Below are 18,505 nucleotides of genomic sequence, written 5' to 3'. Positions count from 1 at the left end.
GACCTGGATAGAGTGGACAGGAAGGACCGGTTTCCCCTGGTGGGGAGGTCAATTACCAGGGGGCACAGATTTATGGTGATTGGTAGAAGGATTAGAGGAGACATAAGGGGAAACATTTTCACCCAGAGGGTAATGGGTGTTTAGAATTCACTGCCAGGAATGGTGGTGGAGGCAGAGACCCTCAATTCTTTTAAAAGGTACCTGGACATGTACCTGAGGTGCTGTAACCTGCAGGGCTAAGGACCAGGTGCTGGAAAGTGGGATTAGTTTGGGTGGATAGTTTATTCCGCTGGCCAGATGCGATGGGCTGAATGGTCTCCTTCTGTGCTGTACTTTTTCTATGGTTCAAGGAAATTTGAGGGTCTGGGATCTGGAAGGGGATAGGGGAATCACCAGTCCAGGGAAATTGGGGGGTTCTTAGACATGAGATCTGGGGACGAGAGGTTCCGAGTCAAGGAGTTTAGTTTAGTTTAGAGATACAGCACTGAAACAGGCCCTTCGGCCCACCGAGTCTGTGCCGACCATCAACCACCCATTTATACTAATCCTACACTAATTCCATATTCCTACCACATTCCTGTCCTTATATTTCCCTACCACCTACCTATACTAGGGGCAATTTATAATGGCCAATTAACCTCAACCTATTTGAGGGGAACTGGGGTGGAGGAAGATCCCCAGTCCAGGGAGTCTGGGAATTTCTGAGAGATCGGGGATCTGGGATTGGGGATCGGGGATTGGGGGGGGGGGGGGGGGGGGGGGGGTGGGGGTGTGAAGAGATTTGGGACTGGGGGTGGGTCTGGGCCCGGCGAACCTGGGATTTGAAAGGGGCGCTGGGCGGCGACACCCTTCCCTCCCAGTACATGACCCCGGCCTGGGCCCAGCTGTAAATCTCTCCCGTTCCCACACTCACCTGGCTCAGCCTCCACACCGCCCCCGCTCACTCGCCTGGTCCAGGGGTTGACCCTGGGCGGCGGTGCCTCGATGAACTCCTTCTTGCGGCCGCAACCGGCTCTCGGCTCCTCGACGCTGTCTCCGGCCTGGCCCGGGGGGTCGGGACCGGTCCCGGTGGTGGCCCCAGGCCCAGGCTCTGCGGGCGGCGCCGGGCTGGGAGTGCCAGTCTCTCCGGTACAAGCCGTTTTACTCCACGGGTTCACCTTGGGCGGCGGGGCTGCCATGAGGCGCTTGGCCTCGGGCCTGGTGCCGGCTCCGGCCTGGGTGGCTGCCTGCTCAGGCCCAGCGGCCTGAACCGGGGCCGCGGCCTGGGCGTGTACCGGGCCCGGCTCCGGGCGCGGTTGTTCCGGGGCCTGAACTCCGTGAGACGGCGGCAGCGGGTTAGGTGGCAGACTCTGCACCTGCGTGGCCATGGCGGCGGCTGGGCTCGCGCTCGGGCTCCGTGTGGCAGCAACGCGAGCGCGCACGCACAGCGGCAAACGGACGCCGGCCCGGAGGCGCGCACGTATACCGCGGGCTTGCGACTGGAGGAAGTGCGCAGGCGCGGGGAGCAGAGCGTCCAATGCATTGCAACTCGGGAGAGGTAGTGAGGCAGAGCCCCTCCCCCACATCCCAATCACCAATTTCCCTCCCGCACACCCCATCACCCTCTCCCCTCCCCCCCCCACACCCCATCACCCTCTCCCCTCCCCCCCCCACATCCCATCACCCCCTCCCCCACATCCCATCACCCCCTCCCCCAAATCCCATCACCCCCTCCCCCACATCCCATCACCCCCTCCCCCACATCCCATCACCCCCTCCCCCACATCCCATCACCCCCTCCCCCACATCCCATCACCCCCTCCCCCACATCCTATCACCCCCCTCCCCCACATCCCATCACCCCCTCCCCCACATCCCATCACCCCCTCCCCCACATCCTATCACCCCCCTCCCCCACATCCTATCACCCCCTCCCCCACCCCCACATCCTATCACCCCCCTCCCCCACATCCAATCACCCCCTCCCCCATCACCCCCTCACCCACATCCTATCACCCCCTCCCCCATCACCCCCTCCCCCACATCCTATCACCCCCTCCCCCACATCCCATCACCCCCTCCCCCACATCCTATCATCCCCTCCCCCATCACCCCCTCCCCCACATCCTATCACCCCCTCCCCCACATCCCATCACCCCCTCCCCCACATCCTATCACCCCCTCCCCCACACCCCATCACCCCCTCCCGATCCCATCAGCCCCTCCCCCACACAACATCCCATACACTCCACACACCGCACCCTCCCCTCCCCCATCACCGCCACACACCGTCCCATACACCCCACACCCACTCTCCTTTCCCACACCTCCTCCCGTACACCCCATACCAACTCCCCTCCCATATACCCCACTCCCCTCCCCAGCACATCTTCCCAGACACCTCTAACCCCCTCCCATACACTCCACACCCCCTCCTCTCACCCCCCCCATCACCCCCACACACCATCCCATACACCCACTCTCCTTTCCCACACCCCCTCCCATACACCCCACACCCACTCCCCTCACCCGCACACCCTCCCATACACTGCCACTTCCCTCCCCCACACCCCCTCCCATACATCGCCATTTCCCACCTCCCACAACCACTCCCTTCCCATGCACCCCTCTCTCCTCTCCCACACCCCCTTCCATACACCCCATACCCGCTCCCCTCCCCACACCCTGCCCCAACCCCCATACACCCCACTACAAACTCATTCCCTAGCCACCCACTCCAACTCTCTCTCTGGCAACTTTCTGAGGCTGAAACAACACTGGCATTATATTTGAACCTGAGTTGACCACATATTCACGCCACCTCTAAGACGGCCATTTTCCAGCTCCATAGCATCACCGGACGTTTCCTTGCCTCAGCTGATTTGCTGCTGAAACCGTCATTCATTCCAACATATTCCTTGCCAACTTCCCATATTCTACCCTCCATAACCTTGAGGCCATCCAAAACTCTGCTGCCCCATCTTTACTCATGCCGAGTCCCATTCACCCATCACCCCTGTGCTCGCTGACCTACATTGGCTCTCGGTTAAGCAATGTTCAATTTTAAAATTCTCTTGATTTCAAGTTCTTTCATGGCCTCACTCCTGCCTATCTCTGTAATCTCATCCAGATCACAACCATCTGAGAAATCTGCACTCATTTAATTCTGGCCTCTTGAGCACCCCCGATTTTAATTGCTCCATCATTGGTGGTCGTGCCTTCAACTTAGATGATTAGCCATGATCTTTTTTGAATGGCGGAGCAGGGCCAAATGGCCTACTCCTGCTCCTCTTCTTTTTTTCTCTATAACTGCCTAGGCTCTTAGCTCGGGAATTCCCTTCCTAAATCTCTCCACCTCTCTACCTCTCGTTCCTCCTTGAAGACGCTCCTTAAAACCTACCCCTTTCTCCAAGCTTTTGGCCATTTGACCTAATATCGCATTAAGTGGCTCATTTTGCTTTGTAACACTCCTGTGAAGCACCTTGGGACATGTTATTATGTTAAAGGTGCTATATAAATACAAGTTGTTGTTGTAGTTGTTGCAATCATGGAGGAAACTTGCAATATGATGATTACATCCACTGTTCCTAAAAACAGTTAACTCATGCTTCCATGTGTGGCATCAATACAGACTCCTGTTGAGATACCAACTTTGCAGCTGACATAAAGATAGGCAGCATTGTAAGCAGTGTAGACGGAAGCATAAAATTACAAAGAATATTAATAAATTAAGTGAATGGGCAAAACTGTGGCAAATAGATTTCAATGTACGCAATGTGAGGTCATACACTTTGCACCTAAAAAGGGATAGAACAGGTACTTTTTAAATGGTGAAAAGCTAGAAACAGTAGAGGTTCAAAGAGACTTAGCAGTCCAGGTACTTGGATCGCTAAAAATTTCTGAACAGGTACAGAAAATTATCAAAAAGGCTGGCCCTTATATCTAGAAGACTGGTATACAAGTGGGTAGAAGTCATGCTTCAGCTATACAAACTTCTGGTTAGACTGTACTGTGAGCAGTTCTGGGCACCACACCTGAGGAGGATATATTGGCCATGGAGGAAGTGCATTTCTACACAAAGTGGGGTGGAAATTTGGAACTTTCTTCCACAAGCAGAAATTGGTGTTCGATCAGTTATTAATTTAAAATCTGAGATTGTTTTTTTTTCTAAAACAAAGTTGTTTAGGGATATGGGGCAATGGTGGGTACGTGGAGTAAGGTCGCAAGCTAGTTATGATGTCACTGAATGAGAAGACAGGCTCAAGGGGATAAATGGCCTACGCCTGTTCCTGTGATCCTATATATGGACTCCTATTGTTAGATAGCAGATGAATGCATACTCCTATTAGATATCAGTTCACTGGATCATCCATATACTCTGATTGGCAAGTTATTTTTAGGAAATATGGAAAATTTATGGCACAGAAGGAGGCTATTCGGCCCATTGTGTTTGTGCCAGCTGAAAATGAGCTATGCAGCCTAATCCCACTTTCCAGTTCTTGGTCCACAACTATGGACATTTCAGCACTTTAAAAAAGAAAGTCAGAACCTGCTGGAAAACCCCGAGTCTTTTGGGAAACGGCTGTTCCCGCTGTCAGCGGCTTTGGCTCTGAAACTGACAGCAATCTTTTTTAAAAGAACTGACTTTTTAAAGTGCGTTAAAAGAGCGTTCCACTCTCTGCAACTGTGTGAAAGTCAGTAGCTGTCACCTGTGAAACTGACAGCGCAATAATTTAAAAGCCTGTTCTGACAAAGGAAAATTTCTCATCTCCAGTCATGGTGAGGATGAGGAATGGCCTCGGGAACAGTTTACACCTGCGGGCCGGATGCAAACATTTGGCAGGCCGGATCCTGGCCCACGAGCCGTATGTTGGACAACCCTTGTCTATCCCTTCCTCCCTTTTTGAACAATGGTAAATGCTTAGCAGTTCTCCAGCACCATACCTGTAGCCAGAGGGAATTGGAAAATGATGCTCAGAGCCTCCGCTATTTCATCCCTTGCTTCTCTTAGAAGCCTGGGATACATTTCATCTGGGCCTGTAAATTTATCCACCTTGAAAGATGCTATACCCCTTAATATTTCCTCTCTCACTGTGTTTATATATCGAATATTCACCTCCTCCTTAACTACAATGTCTGCTTCGTTCCCCTCTGAAGACAGAACAAAAGTATTCATTAAGAACCATGCCCATGCCTCCTGCCTCCACAGACAAGTTGCCTTTTTCGTCTCTAATCAACCCCATCTTCCCTTAGTTATCCCCTTGCTCTTTGTGTATTTATAAAACATCTCAAGGTTTTCCTTGATTTTACTTGCCAATATCTTTTCATGCCCTCTCTTTGCTTTCCTAATTTCCTGTTTAGTTTCACCTCTGGCTTTCTTTACTCCTCTAGCCTGTCTATAGTATTGAGCTCTTGGTATCTGACATAAGCTTCCCTTTTTGCCTTACGCTACTATGCATGCTCTTTGACATTCAGAGGGAGTCTAGATTTGGGAGTCCCATCCTTTTTCTTTCTGCGAACATATTTGTTGTGAACCATCTCTATCTCGTCCTTGAATACCTCCCACTGCTCTGACACTGATTTACCAGACCACTCTTGCCAAATCATATCTCAGCATAGTAAAATTGGCCTTTCCCCAATTTAAACATTTACTCTTTGTCCTTTTCCATAACTGCGCTATATCTTACTGAATTGTGATCATTACCACCAAGATGCTCTCCCACTGATACCCCTTCCACCTGCCCAACGTCATTTCCTGAATCTAAATCCAGTTTTGCCCCTTCTCTTGTTGGGCTGTTTATTCATTTATGGTAAGGGCGAACGATTACCTTCATGAAAGGACACCCATGAACCAGGTGTGCTCTTACAACAATTCACTAGGTTCATAGTTACCATTACTGGCATTAACTTTTTATCCCAAATCTATTTAATTTATTGAATTCCCCAGCTGCTGCGGTGGAATTTGAACTCATATCTCCGGAACATTAGTCTAGATTTCTGGATGACTAGTTCAGTAACATAACCACCATGCTACTGTATGTGACAAGTGTTCCCCTGGGATCTGTACTGGGACTTCAGCTTTTCACCATATTTATCAAAGACTTGAATGAAAGAATAGAGAGTTGCATATCCAAATTTGCAGATGACACTAACTTTGGAGGCACAGTAAGTCATGTAGATGGTGTTGTGGGATGTGGGATGTGGGACCACCCTAAGAGCAGACCACCATAAGACCTGTAAGTGAAGATCACCAGAGAGGTGATGTCATGTCACACATGATCAGGGAGTTGTGTGTGTAGCCCAATAGAGGAAGACATGTTTAGATGTGGCTCGTGCAGTAACTATATATATATGTAAGTTAGAGTTAAAATATAATAAAAACACTAGTTTTCTTTGGATATTACATATAGTCCTGTGAATCGTACAATAGTTCACACAACAAAGGAACAAGTATTATTACATTGTGGCGACATTTGATTTTTTTTCTGAAGAACACACCAAGTAAGAACAAAGAACAGCAACAAAGAAGAGCCAGTGAGAGCTTATCTGGAGTGGCTGATGATCCGGCAGGAGAGCTGTTAGCAGGAGACCCCACAATACTACAGCGAGTTAGACTACAGACAGGACCCCAGGAGTTGTTGAAACTCTGTGAGTAAAGCAGACAATTTGCCAGGAGATCAGAGCTTTCACCTAATCTGGCAGTGGGTCACAAAATTTGAAAAGGAGTAGCTGTAGTCAGTACTGTTTTAGTTTTCCCATTGTTTTTCTTCGTGGGTAGGGACTAAGCCGAAAAAAGAGGGACAAACCCAACAGCACCACTGGGTCCCGCACAAAGTAAAAGGTTGGTTGTAGCAGCTGCCGGTACTGCAAAGGGTAAGGCCTACAGAAAATGAATCTGTCTAAGCAAGAAAAAAGGAAGTGTACCTGTGAAAAAGAAACCTGTAAAAAGTCCTATATTTATAAAAAAGCAGGATCATTAAGACCATAGCTTTCAGATATCCAGTCATGTATTGGAAGCCGTCGGACATAGCGTCTTAATTGAAACCATTTCAACGAAGTTTTGGGGCTGTGTTTCCTGGATCAAGAAATGAGTGAGGCAGAGAAACAAGCTACCAAAATTAAAGTTGCATTGGGCAACGAGGGCCTGCAACAACATCAGGATTGTCAGCTGAGGATCAAAAGGACCTAGCATGCTATGGACATTCCTGGAGCAGCAACTGAAGGTAAAGGTCAATTTCTGACATAGGCTTGAGCCTATGACCTACTGGCAATGGCAAGATGAGTCCATTGACCGGTTTGTGGCAAGGTGCTGAGACAAAGCTCAATATTGTGACTTTGCAGATATTGAATTGTCGGAATGGATTATAGAGCTAGTAATAGTGACTACCCCACTAGAGACCTTTCATAAAGACCTGCTAGAATAGAAGAGAGGACACACCATAGATGCATTACTCAAAAATGGAAGGAAATTTGAAGCCATCATGGCTGGGCATCAACAGTTACAAGTGGCTACGACAATTGGTATGGTAACCAAGGCTCAGAAGTCTCCTTAGCCTTGTGGCAAATGTGGTCTGACTCACCCAATTCGCAGTTGTCTGGCAGACCAGAACCAGTGCAAAGCGTGTGGCATGTGAGGACATTGGGCAAGGCAGTGCAGAAGGCCGAGCTCAGATACTGCACACAGGAATGGTGGCAGATCACATACACAGAGACCGTCTACAAGACAGGATGGCAAATGCAACAAAAGGTATGCCAACACACAACAAAAACCCAAGCAGGTACATCAGGTCAGCAGAGGGACAGATTGCCAGGAGGATACAGATGAAGAGTGCACTCATGCAAACAGCGAGCAAGCACTCCACAGTTAATTTGGATCAACATGTCAATGCTGTTATGCAATCTGAGGCATTGCTATGATCAGGATTATATGTCACAGAAGAGTGGCAAGCATTAGCTCAGAGTAAAAATTGACACCAGAGCAAGTGCAAGTATTCTGCTCATTCCGTATACTGAAGGACATGTATCTAAAGAAATGGGTATATATGGTATGAGCTATCACAGCTAGGTTGACTGCCTACAATGGTTTTCCAATCAAGTGCATTGGAAGATAACCTTGCAGTGCAGCTATGTGAGCTCCAAATGGCAACCGCAAATGTTTTATGTTATAGACACAACTGGACCAGCTGTCACAGGACATCAAGTATACCGAGAATAACAAATCGTCACAATATATGAAGTCAGTAACGCAGCGAAGATGGTAGAAACTATCGAGGAAACCGTCGGATCAGTCCATGTACAGGATGACACAAAGGCTCGGAGTCTTGTCACGAAGAGGCAATATGACCAGGAGTCTCTCCTTGGGCTTCAGTTCGCTGCAGCAAGTACCCGAAGGCCAGAGGGATTGCCGGTGATTGGTGATGTTGCCGGTCATCATTTTCTAAGCTATCTAAACAAGGGAAAATGAAGGCATCGTATGACAGGCAAGCAGGACCAGAATTAGCTCAATTGTGAGTAGGACAGAAGGTCAGATTTCTCACTCACGTGTCAGGAACTTGATATCCTGCAGAAATTGCTAGGATACGAGACCAGTCCAGATCTCATGAGGTCCAGATGCTCAACGGTGCAATTCTCAGATGGAACCGACGTCAACTCAGAGAACTGCCTGACAACACTACTTGTGACAACCCTGTGACAACACGGACGAGTTCAAAGACAAAGTCTGAAGATGACTGTAAAAAGGCTATGAGCACAGAGAAAGAACATACTAACCAGAGTCCCGAATCACCAGAGTCTCAGAGAAGTCACTAGGACGAGTTCAGTTCTGGGAAGACATTTACGATAGCAAGATCAAGACGAATAAGCAAACCTCCTCTACGTTTTAGAGAGTGTTAAACTCATTTACTTGTAAATAACGTTTTGTTTTAATCATGTATAGTTAGTCAAAACTGCAATATCATTGTATATTGTAATATAATTCTATAATATATATTTATATATAATATAATTCTATCTTTGGGAAAAAGGGGAATGTTGTGGGGAATGGGACCACCTTTAGAGTGGACCACTTTTAGAGTCCACCAGAGGAAGTGATATCACATCACACATGACCAGTGATCTTTGGGTGTAGCCCAACAGAGTAAGATGTGTTTAGATGTGGCTCATGCAGTAACTACATATATATCTTCTAGTTAAAGTATAATAAAAACCCACATTTTCTTTTTTGGATATTATGTGTAGTCCTGTGAATCCTACAATAATTTATACACCAAAGGAACAAGTAATATTACAGATGGAAGCAGGAATTTGCAATCGGACATTGACAGACTAAGTGAGTCGGCAAAACTGTGGCAGATGGAGTTCAATGTTGGGAAGTGTGATGTCATTCACTTCAGATCTAAGAAAATAAACTGGGGTAATTTCTTAATGGTGAGAGACTGGAAACTCTCAGGAGCAAAGAGATTTAGGGCTCCATGTGCACAAATCACAAGGAGCTAGTGGACAGGGACTTTATCTGAAGGGAGTTGGAATATAAAGGGGAGGAAGTAGAGAGTCTTGGTCAAAACCCATTGGAATAATTGTGTTCAGTTCTGGGCCTCACACTGCAGGAAGGATATATTGACCTTGGAGGGGGTGCCATGACCAGATGATATCAGGATTTAAAGGGTTAAATTATAAGACAGGTAGATTGCATAGAGTAGGTCTGTATTCCCTTGAGGCTGAATGGTTTATGCCCCAGGGCTGTGGCGTGTAATTTAGTTTAGTTTAGAGATACAGCACTGAAACAGGCCCTTCGGCCCACCGAGTTCACTACCTGCTCCATCCCCGGTTACTGTTACTCTGAATGATCTGTTCCTCAGTCTGATACCGAGTTACTGTTACTCTGAGGGATCTGTTTTTCCCAATCTGATCCCTAGTTTGTTACTCTGGGGGATCTGTTCCTCAGTCTGATCCCTGGTTACTGTTATTCTGAGGGATCTGTTTTCCCCAGTCTGATCCCTGGTTTGTTACTCTGGGGGATCTGTTACTCTGAGGGATCTGCTCCCTGGTCTGATTCCCAGTTACTGTTACTCTGGAGATCTGTTTTCCCCAGTCTGTTCCCCAGTTACTATTACTCTGAAGGTTTTCCCCAGTCTGATCCCTGGTTTGTTACTCAATGTTACTACAGAGTGATCTGTTTTTTCAGTTGAAAAGATCACAATGAGGAAAGACAGCTCTGATTTCACAAAGGAAATATTGCAGTGTGCGATGATCAGGAAGTTGATTTGTGCTGAAGGGAGTGGCCGGTGTCAGAGTGTCACAGATCTACTCATCAGCACAGGAAGATTAAGCACACACTGACTGTAAGTAACTCTTTGCTATTGTATTACTTTCTTACATAACTTAGATCTGCTGTGCTTTAGGAAATTTGGAGAAACAGTTGTAAAAGTTTCACATCTGCTCATTTTAACCAAGAGCTGGGCTGAGGATTTGCCACACATTTGTGCTGGTCCAGCTAGCCTGAGTTACAGGAGAGATCAGTCTGCAGAATCGATGCAATGTTGAGAGAACAATCCTATCTGTAAATCTCAAGCGACAGTTTACTGACTTCCATCTGTGACTGAGAAACCTTCTCAGTCAAGTTAGGCAGCAGCTTTGATAATTTACACATAACTCCATAACACCAGCAGGTGCTTTCTTTCCTTTGATCAAATGCCAATGGTACCTAAAATGTGGAGCCTAGTGTTGACAGAAGCAGTGGTGGAGAGATGTGGTGCCCAGTTCATACTGACTGTACCTGACGATCAGAGCCAACAGTCATATGACCCCAGCCCCACCCCCCAACACCCAGCCTCTAACTCCAGTCCCCACCTGAATGGTACTGGGAGGGACCATGAGTATTTGGCTGGCAGGAACCAGGAGTATCTCACTGGCAGGGACCAGGAGCGTTCAGCCAGGTGAGGAGGGGGTCTCAGGCTCCCCTCTTGCTCCTTCCCCTTATTTGACTGCAACAGGATTTATTCCTTTTAAACTGTGGTTATGCTTACCACCTCTGAGTGTTTTACCTTTTTCTTTTACTGTGATTGCAAAAGAACCAATTGGACTGGTTTCTCGAGTTTAAAAAAGAAAAAGGTAAGTTTATTATACTTAATCAAACTCGATTTAAAAATACTAAAAATACACTACACATTCACACGAGAATTACACACACACAAATAGATTACAGAGGGAAACAGATTTGGTGGTTGGATTAAATTCCAAAATAAATGGAACTGAAATACAGTCTGTAAATCCAGTAGCCCTCAGCTGAAGCTGTATTTTTGAAATCCTCACTGGTCAAAGTGCACTTTAGTTGGCTTGCTTCGCTCAGCGTTGCTTGAAGGCAGAATTGCAGTTGGCTCTCTATCCCCTGGTGGCTGGCTTTAGCGGTCTGTAGGCTTGTAGGGTCCCCTAGTCGCAGACGGTTTTCACTTGATGTTTTCTGGGGAGAGAGAGAGAGAGACAGGGGAGCAGCAGCCTTCTCAGCTACTGTCCACTCAGTTACTGACTGTCTGCTTGTCCGTGTAACAAAACTTGGTTCATCAGAGATGAACAGGTGGTCAATCCCCTTTGGTTCTAATGAGGTTTTTCTGGAATCTTCTAATGAAATTCAAGATTCTACATGCCCCAGGATGTCTATTCACAGTTGTAGGGGGTTGGCTCTTTCAGAGTCAGTGGGTGGGGATGGCCTTGATGGCCTAGCTAATAGAAACATAGAAAATAGGAGCAGGAGTAGGCCATTCGGCCCTTTGAGCCTGCTCCGCCATTCATTATGATCATGGCTGATCATCCAACTCAGTAACCTGTTCCCGCTTTCTCCCCATATCCTTTGACCCCTTTCACCCCAATAGCTATATCTAACTCCTTTTTGAAAACATACAATGTTTTGGCCTCAACTGCTTTCTGTGGCAGCGAATTCCACAGGCTCACCACTCTCTGGGTGAAGAAATTTGTCCTTATCTCAGTCCTGAAAGGTTTACCCTGTATCCTTAGACTATGACCCCTGGTTCTGGACTCCCCCACCATTGGGAACATCCTTCCTGCATCTACCCAGTCAAGTCCTGTTAGAATTTTATAGGTTTCGATGAGATCTCCCCTCGCTCTTCTGAACTCCAGCGAATATAATCCTAACCGACTCAATCTCTCCTCATACGTCAGTCCCACCATCCCAGGAATCAGTCTGGTAACCTTCGCTACGCTCCCTCTATAGCAAGCATATCCTCAGATAAGGAGACCAAAACTGCACACAATATTCCAGGTGTGGCCTCACCAAGGCCCTGTATAATTGCAGCAAGACATCCCTGCTCCTGTACTCGAATCCTCTCGCTACGAAGGCCAACATACTATTTGCCTTTTTTATTGCCTGTTGCACCTGCATGCTTACCTTCAGTGACTGGTGTACGAGATCACCCAGGTCTCACTGCATATTCCCCTGTCCCATTTTATAGCCATTCAAATAACAATCTGCCTTCCTGTTTTTGCTACCAAAGGGGATAACCTCACATTTATCCACATTATACTGCATCTGCCATGCATTTGCCCACTCACCTAACTTTTCCAAATCACCCTGAAGCATCTCTGCATCCTCCTCACAACTCACCCTCCCACCCAGTTTTGTGTCATCTGCAAATTTGGAGATATTACATTTAGTTCCCTCATCTAAATCATTAATATATATTGTGACTAGCTGGGGTCATACACCGATCCCTGCGGTACCCCACTAGTCACTGCCTGCCATTCAGAAAAAGATCCGTTTATTCCTACTCTTTGTTTCTTGTCTGCCAACCAATTTTCTATCCATCGCAATACACTACCCCCAATCCCATGCGCTTTAATTTTACATACTAATCTCTTATGTAGGACTTTGTCGAAAACCTTCTGAAAGTCCAAATAAACCACATCTACTGGCTCCCCCTCATCAACTCTACTAGTTACATCCTCAATGAATTCTAGTAGATTTGCCAAGCATGATTTCCCTTTTGTAAATCCATGCTGACTCTGTCTGATTCTACCACTGTTCTCCAAGTGCTCTGCTATAAAATCTTTGATAATGGACTCTAGAATTTTCCCCACTACCGATGTCAGGCTGACTGGTCTATAATTCCCTGCTTTCTCTCTACTTCCCTTTTTCAATAGTGGGGTTACATTAGCTACCCTCCAATCTGTAGGAACTGTTCCAGAGTCTATAGAATCGTGGAAGATGACCACCAATGCATTCACTATTTCTAGGGCCACTTCCTTTAGTACTCTGGGATGTTGATTATCAGGCCCTAGGGATTTATCTGCCTTCAATCCCATCAATTTCCCCAACACCATTTCTCTACTAATACTGATTTCCTTCAGTTCCTCCCTCTCACTAAACCCTGTGTTCCCCAACATTTCTGGTATGATATTTGTGTCCTTTGTGAAGACAGAACCAAAGTATGCATTTTCTGACTGTAAGGGACCTACATTTATCTTCACCAATCTTTTTCTCTTCACATACCTATAGAAACATTTACAGTCAGTTTTTATGTTCCCCGCAAGCTTACTCTTGTACTCTATTTTCCCCTTCTTAATCAATCCCTTGGTCCTCCTTTGCTGAATTCTAAACCACTCCCAATCCTCAGGTCTGTTGTTTTTCCTGGCGAATTTGTATGCCTCTTCCTTGGATCTAATGTTATCTCTAATTTCCCTTGTAAGCCATGGTTTGGCTACCTTTCCTGTTTTACTTTTGCACCAGACAGGAATAAACAATTGTTGCAGTTCATCCATGCGCACTTTGAATGTTTGCCATTGCCTATCCACCGTCATCACTTTAAGTAACGTTTCCCAATTCATCATAGCTAACTCGCGCCTCATACCTTCGTAGTTTCCTTTATTAAGATTCAGGACCCTAGTCTCAGAATCAACTACGTCACTCTCCATCTTGATGAAGAATTCTATCATATTATGGTCACTCATCCCCAAGGGGTCTCGCACAACTAGATTGTCAATTATTCATCTCTCATTACACAATATCCAGTCTAGGATGGCCTGTTCTCTACTTGGTTCCTCAACGTATTGGTCCAGAAAACCATCCCGTAAACATTCCATGTATTCCTCCTCTACAGTATTGTGACCAATTTGATTTGCCCAATCTATATGCATGCAATAAAGTCACCCATAACTACAGATGTTCCTTTATTGCATGCGTCTCTAATTTCTTCTTTAATGCCATTCCCAACATCACCACTACAGCTTGGGAGTCTAACGTTTTTTGCCCCTTTCTCAGCTCCACCCATACAGATTCCACATCGTCAGAGCTAATATCCTTCCTCACTATTGTGTTAATTTCCTTTAACCAGCAATGCAACTCCACTGCCTTTCGCTTTTTGTCTGTCCTTCCTAAATACTGAATATCCCTGGATGTTCATTTCCCATCCCTGGTCACCCTGCAGCCATGTCTCCATAATCCCGACTATATCATACCCGTTTACATCTATTTGCATGATTAATTCATCCACTTTGTTGCGAATGCTCCGCGCGTTAAGGCACAAAGTCTTAAGGCTTGTCTTTTTAACATTACTTGTCCCCTTCCCACTATGTTTCACTGTGGCCCTGTTTGATTCTGGCCCTTTATTTCTCTCCCTATCATTTTTCTTATTCCCTTTACTGTCTTTTGTTCTTGTCTTTGATTCCCCCTCCTCTGACTCCTTGCAAAGGTTCCCATCCCCCTGCCATTTAGTTTAAACCCTCCCCAACCACTCTAGCAAATACTCCTCCTAGGACATCAGTCCCGGTCCTGCCCAGGTGTAACCCGTCCAGTTTGCCCTGGTCCCACCTCCCCCAGAACTGGTCCCAATATCCCAGGAATCTAAAACCCTCCCCCTCACACCATCTCTTCAGCCACATATTCATCCGATATATCCTGCTATTTCTACTTTGACTAGCACATGGCACTGGTAATAATCCTGAGATCACTACCTTTGAGGTCCTACTTTTCAACTTACTTCCTAACTCCCTATATTCTGCTTTTAGGACCTCATCCTTTTTTTTTTACCTACGTCATTTGTACCAATGTGTACCATGACCACTGGCTGTTCACCCTCCCCCTTCAGAATGTCCTGTAACCGCTCTGAGACATCCTTGACCCTAGCACCAGGGTGGCAACATACCATTCTGTGGTCTCGTTTGTGGCCACAGAAACGCCTATCTATTCTCCTTACAATTGAATTCCCTATAACTATTGCATTCTCACACTTTTTACTCCTCCTCTGCACAGCAGAGCCAACCATAGTGCAACAAATTGGGCTGTTGCTGCTTTCCCCGAGAGGCCATTCCTCCCAGCAGTATCCAAAGCAATATATCTGTTTTGCAGGGGAATAGCCACAGGAGATTCCTGCACTGCCTACCTAGTCCTCTTGATTTGCCTGTTGGTCATCCATTCCCTTCCTGCCTGTGGATTTTGAGCCTGCGGTGTGACCACCTCTCTATGTGTGCTATCCACGACACTCTCCGCCTTGCGGATGCTCCTCAGTGTCCCCAGCAGCCGCTCCAGCTCTGAAACCCGGGATTCCAGGAGTTGCAGCTGGAGACACTTCCTGCACACATGCTGGTCCCAGGCACTGGAATTGTTCCCGGCTTCCCACATAGAGCATGAGGAGCACACCATGGCTTTGAGCTCTCCTGCCATGACTTAACCCTTTAAAAAGATGCTTAATATCAAATAATATCAATTACTCTGGGGCCCTTCTTCACTGGTCCTCATTACTACAGAACTCCCTGAAAAACACTACTTACTATATATGAAAATAAACTGTAAACCTTTCTTACCTTGGTTACCAAGCCAACTATTTAGAGCTATTCTCTAATAGCAGTGACTCACCGACCAATCACCTTGCAGCTTTCCTGTGATGTCACCGTTGATATTTTTTTCAAACACTCCGGACTGTGTCTGTGTTTATCCTCCCATGTCCGCTCTGCTCCGCTCTTCCAGGTAAGTCTGGGCCTCGAGCCTCAGGCTGGATTTATCCTCTCCCTCTCCGATGCCGATTCCTCCCAGGTCCGCTCTTCCAGTTAATGAAGCCATTCTAGGTAATTCAATCACTTAGAGCAAGCCATCTAGCTTCTTGCTAGACTTTTTGTCTCCAGTGCAATCTCATGGCATTTCAGATGTAAATGGCAGTGGCCAGCTTTGCTGCTAGTTTTTAAAAAATTATTTATGGGGTTTTTTTCCAATAAAAGTCTAAGGTAAGTTTCCAACTGATGAAATTAACATTTCCCATTTGGCATATAAAATTTTTCCTGACAGGAGTCTCTCACTGAGAGGGACCAGGAGAATCTGACTGAGAGGGACCAGGAGGATCTCACTGGGAGGGACCAGGAGCATCTCACTGGGAGGGACCCGGAGTATCTCAATGGCAAGGCAATGTTTTCAGAGGAATAAAGTGAAAGTTAGAATAGTAACCGGATAAAGTTAAATAACGAGCAGAAATTGGAACAGAAATGCATGGGGGCAATTCAACCAAAGAACAGTAAGCATAGCGTGTGTAAGAAATGATGATCAATAGCAGCTGGTAGTTAACTAAAGGACAGGAGAATTCAATTAAACCATAGGTGGCGCCAACAACCATGCTTGAGATCGAACCAGGCCGTTACAATAGATTTAGCATCAGGAAGGCTGGCAGTTGGCAGTTCGCTGTGCACAGACCACACAGGCAACTTGACATCCAACAGATCTTTAATGTAAGATGTGAGGGAGACAAAGGAGAGGCATAATATGTCACAGAGGTTGGATCTGATCACCCTGCCTCTCTAGTCTTTGTAGATTAATGTCAACATCAGGTCTGTTACGACCGAGGCTGGAGGAGTGCACTGTCTTTCTCTAGTTCCACTTCTCCATGGATCACAACATATATGTAAATGTTTACCCAGTTACCGATACGGCCAATTATATACTCTTTTTATTTCAGAATAAAATCCACACCAGGTTTCTTTAATAAACAAAATGATCAATTTATTATAAAACAAGACTTATCCAGTAAAGTTGCAAAGCATTAACACACAGATTGAAATATGAAAGTTCCCTTCTAACTTAGCCCAACACACATAAACACACACAACCAGTTAAAGAAAAAATAAATAGGTTTTCTCTGCAGAGATCTCTTTACAAAAAAAGGTGAAAAAATACTTTGCCCAAATACTTGTTAATTCTAGAAGGGAAAGGATAAGATATGGAGTGATGTCAGTTGCCCCTTTTCTGGCATCTTAAATATACCTAGATGGCTGTCACTGGTATCTTTTTGGAGCATTTCTCTTCAGACAACTTTGAGGATTAGTCTGGCAGGCTTTCCAGGAGAAATGTGGCATCAGGGCTTTCAGCTATCACACACTGGATTCTCAGTGTTTCTCATAGAGGTGGAGAAAGGATGAGCTGGGTACTTCTCTCTTAGCAGGCTGACCCCCAACTGACTCAAAAAAATCCAAAACGAAACCAACTCTTGACCACTATAAATCTTGAATGTCACTTGTCTGTAAACAACTCCCCCAGTCCCCAAGACTCCTGTTGTTGATTTAGCTGAAGACAAGTGACTTCCACTAAGTGTGTTTTTAAACCAAGTCCCAAAGTCATTCCAATGACCTTTCTTTTTAATAAAAAAAAAACAAAGTACAACATCTATGGAATCTCTTCAGTCCTCCAAATGAATCCATTTCCACAATTCTAAAACACGAGTCTTCAAAAAATATTTTTAAAAAGGAAGCACTTTCACAACAGACCTTACTTCACTTCTAACAGAATGTTCTTTCACAACTGAGTAAACGGCTGAGGAGCAATAAGCTTCTGATGTTACAATATTGGGAGGTGCAGTGGTTAACACCGCAGCCTCACAGCTTCAGTGACCTGGGTTCAGTTCTGCGTACTGCCTGTGTGGAGTTTGCAAGTTCTTACTGTGACCGCGTGGGTTTCCGCCGGGTACTCTGCTTTCCTCCCACAGCCAAAGACTTGTAGGTTGATAGGTAAATTGGCCATTGTAAATTGCCCCTAGTGTAGGTAGGTGGTAGGAGAATTGTGGGGATGTGGTAGGGAATATGGGATTAAATGTAGGATTAGTATAAATGGGTGGTTGTTGGTCGGCACAGACAGTGGGCCGAAGGGCCTGTTTCAGTGCTGTATCTCTTTAAAAAAAAAATATGGCAGCAGAGGGCCAGAGAAAGGAAACAGTGAGTGACACTGGACTGCATCCATAGACTGGTGCATTTGAGGGAGCTGGGAATAGCTCGGTTAGAGGGAGCAGAAGAGCTAAGTTAGCAGGAGTGGGGAACAGTTGAGTTACAGAGGATGAGGAACAGCTGGGTTAATGGGGTGCTGATGGGTGACCTGACGGAGGTCTTTAAGATTACGAAAGAGTTCGATGGGTTGGACATGGAGAAGATTTTTCCACTTGTGGGAGCGTCCATAACTTGGGGCCATAAATATACGATAGTCACAAATAAATCTAATAAGGAATTCAGGAGAAATTTCTTTACCTAGACATTGGTGAGAACATGG

At 46.1% G+C, this 18,505-nt stretch overlaps 2 protein-coding genes across 9 annotated transcripts in view; one reads left to right on the top strand and one right to left on the bottom strand.

Moving 5' to 3' along the window:
- Positions 1-18,505, bottom strand: part of larp1 (La ribonucleoprotein 1, translational regulator) — a 176,127-nt gene that overhangs the window by 142,458 nt on the left and 15,164 nt on the right. For 4 of the 6 annotated variants that reach the window (XR_010976125.1, XR_010976124.1, XM_068043968.1 and 1 more), the window contains exon 1: positions 914-1,426. The exons of 1 other annotated variant lie outside the window; for it this stretch is intronic. Coding sequence is in view for 3 of the 5 variants with exons in the window: in XM_068043968.1 (XP_067900069.1) it covers positions 914-1,367 (454 nt within the window). In the remaining 2 variants the exon portion in view is untranslated. Of the gene's footprint in view, positions 1-913; positions 1,427-18,505 lie in introns of those variants that run through there. One more of the 6 variants, XM_068043967.1, reaches the window with a different exon arrangement.
- Positions 10,234-18,505, top strand: part of LOC137376025 (15-hydroxyprostaglandin dehydrogenase [NAD(+)]-like) — a 45,603-nt gene continuing 37,331 nt past the window's right edge. The window contains exon 1 of one of the 3 annotated variants that reach the window (XM_068043974.1): positions 10,234-10,319. The gene's annotated coding sequence lies outside the window, so the exon portion shown is untranslated. The remainder of the gene's footprint in view (positions 10,320-18,505) is intronic. The other 2 variants (XM_068043975.1, XM_068043972.1) reach the window with 2 other exon arrangements.

The sequence above is a fragment of the Heterodontus francisci genome, chromosome 12 (genome assembly GCF_036365525.1).
Source record: "Heterodontus francisci isolate sHetFra1 chromosome 12, sHetFra1.hap1, whole genome shotgun sequence".
In the NCBI taxonomy this organism is placed as follows: domain Eukaryota; kingdom Metazoa; phylum Chordata; class Chondrichthyes; order Heterodontiformes; family Heterodontidae; genus Heterodontus; species Heterodontus francisci.
This window is presented reverse-complemented; position numbering and strand designations above follow the sequence as displayed.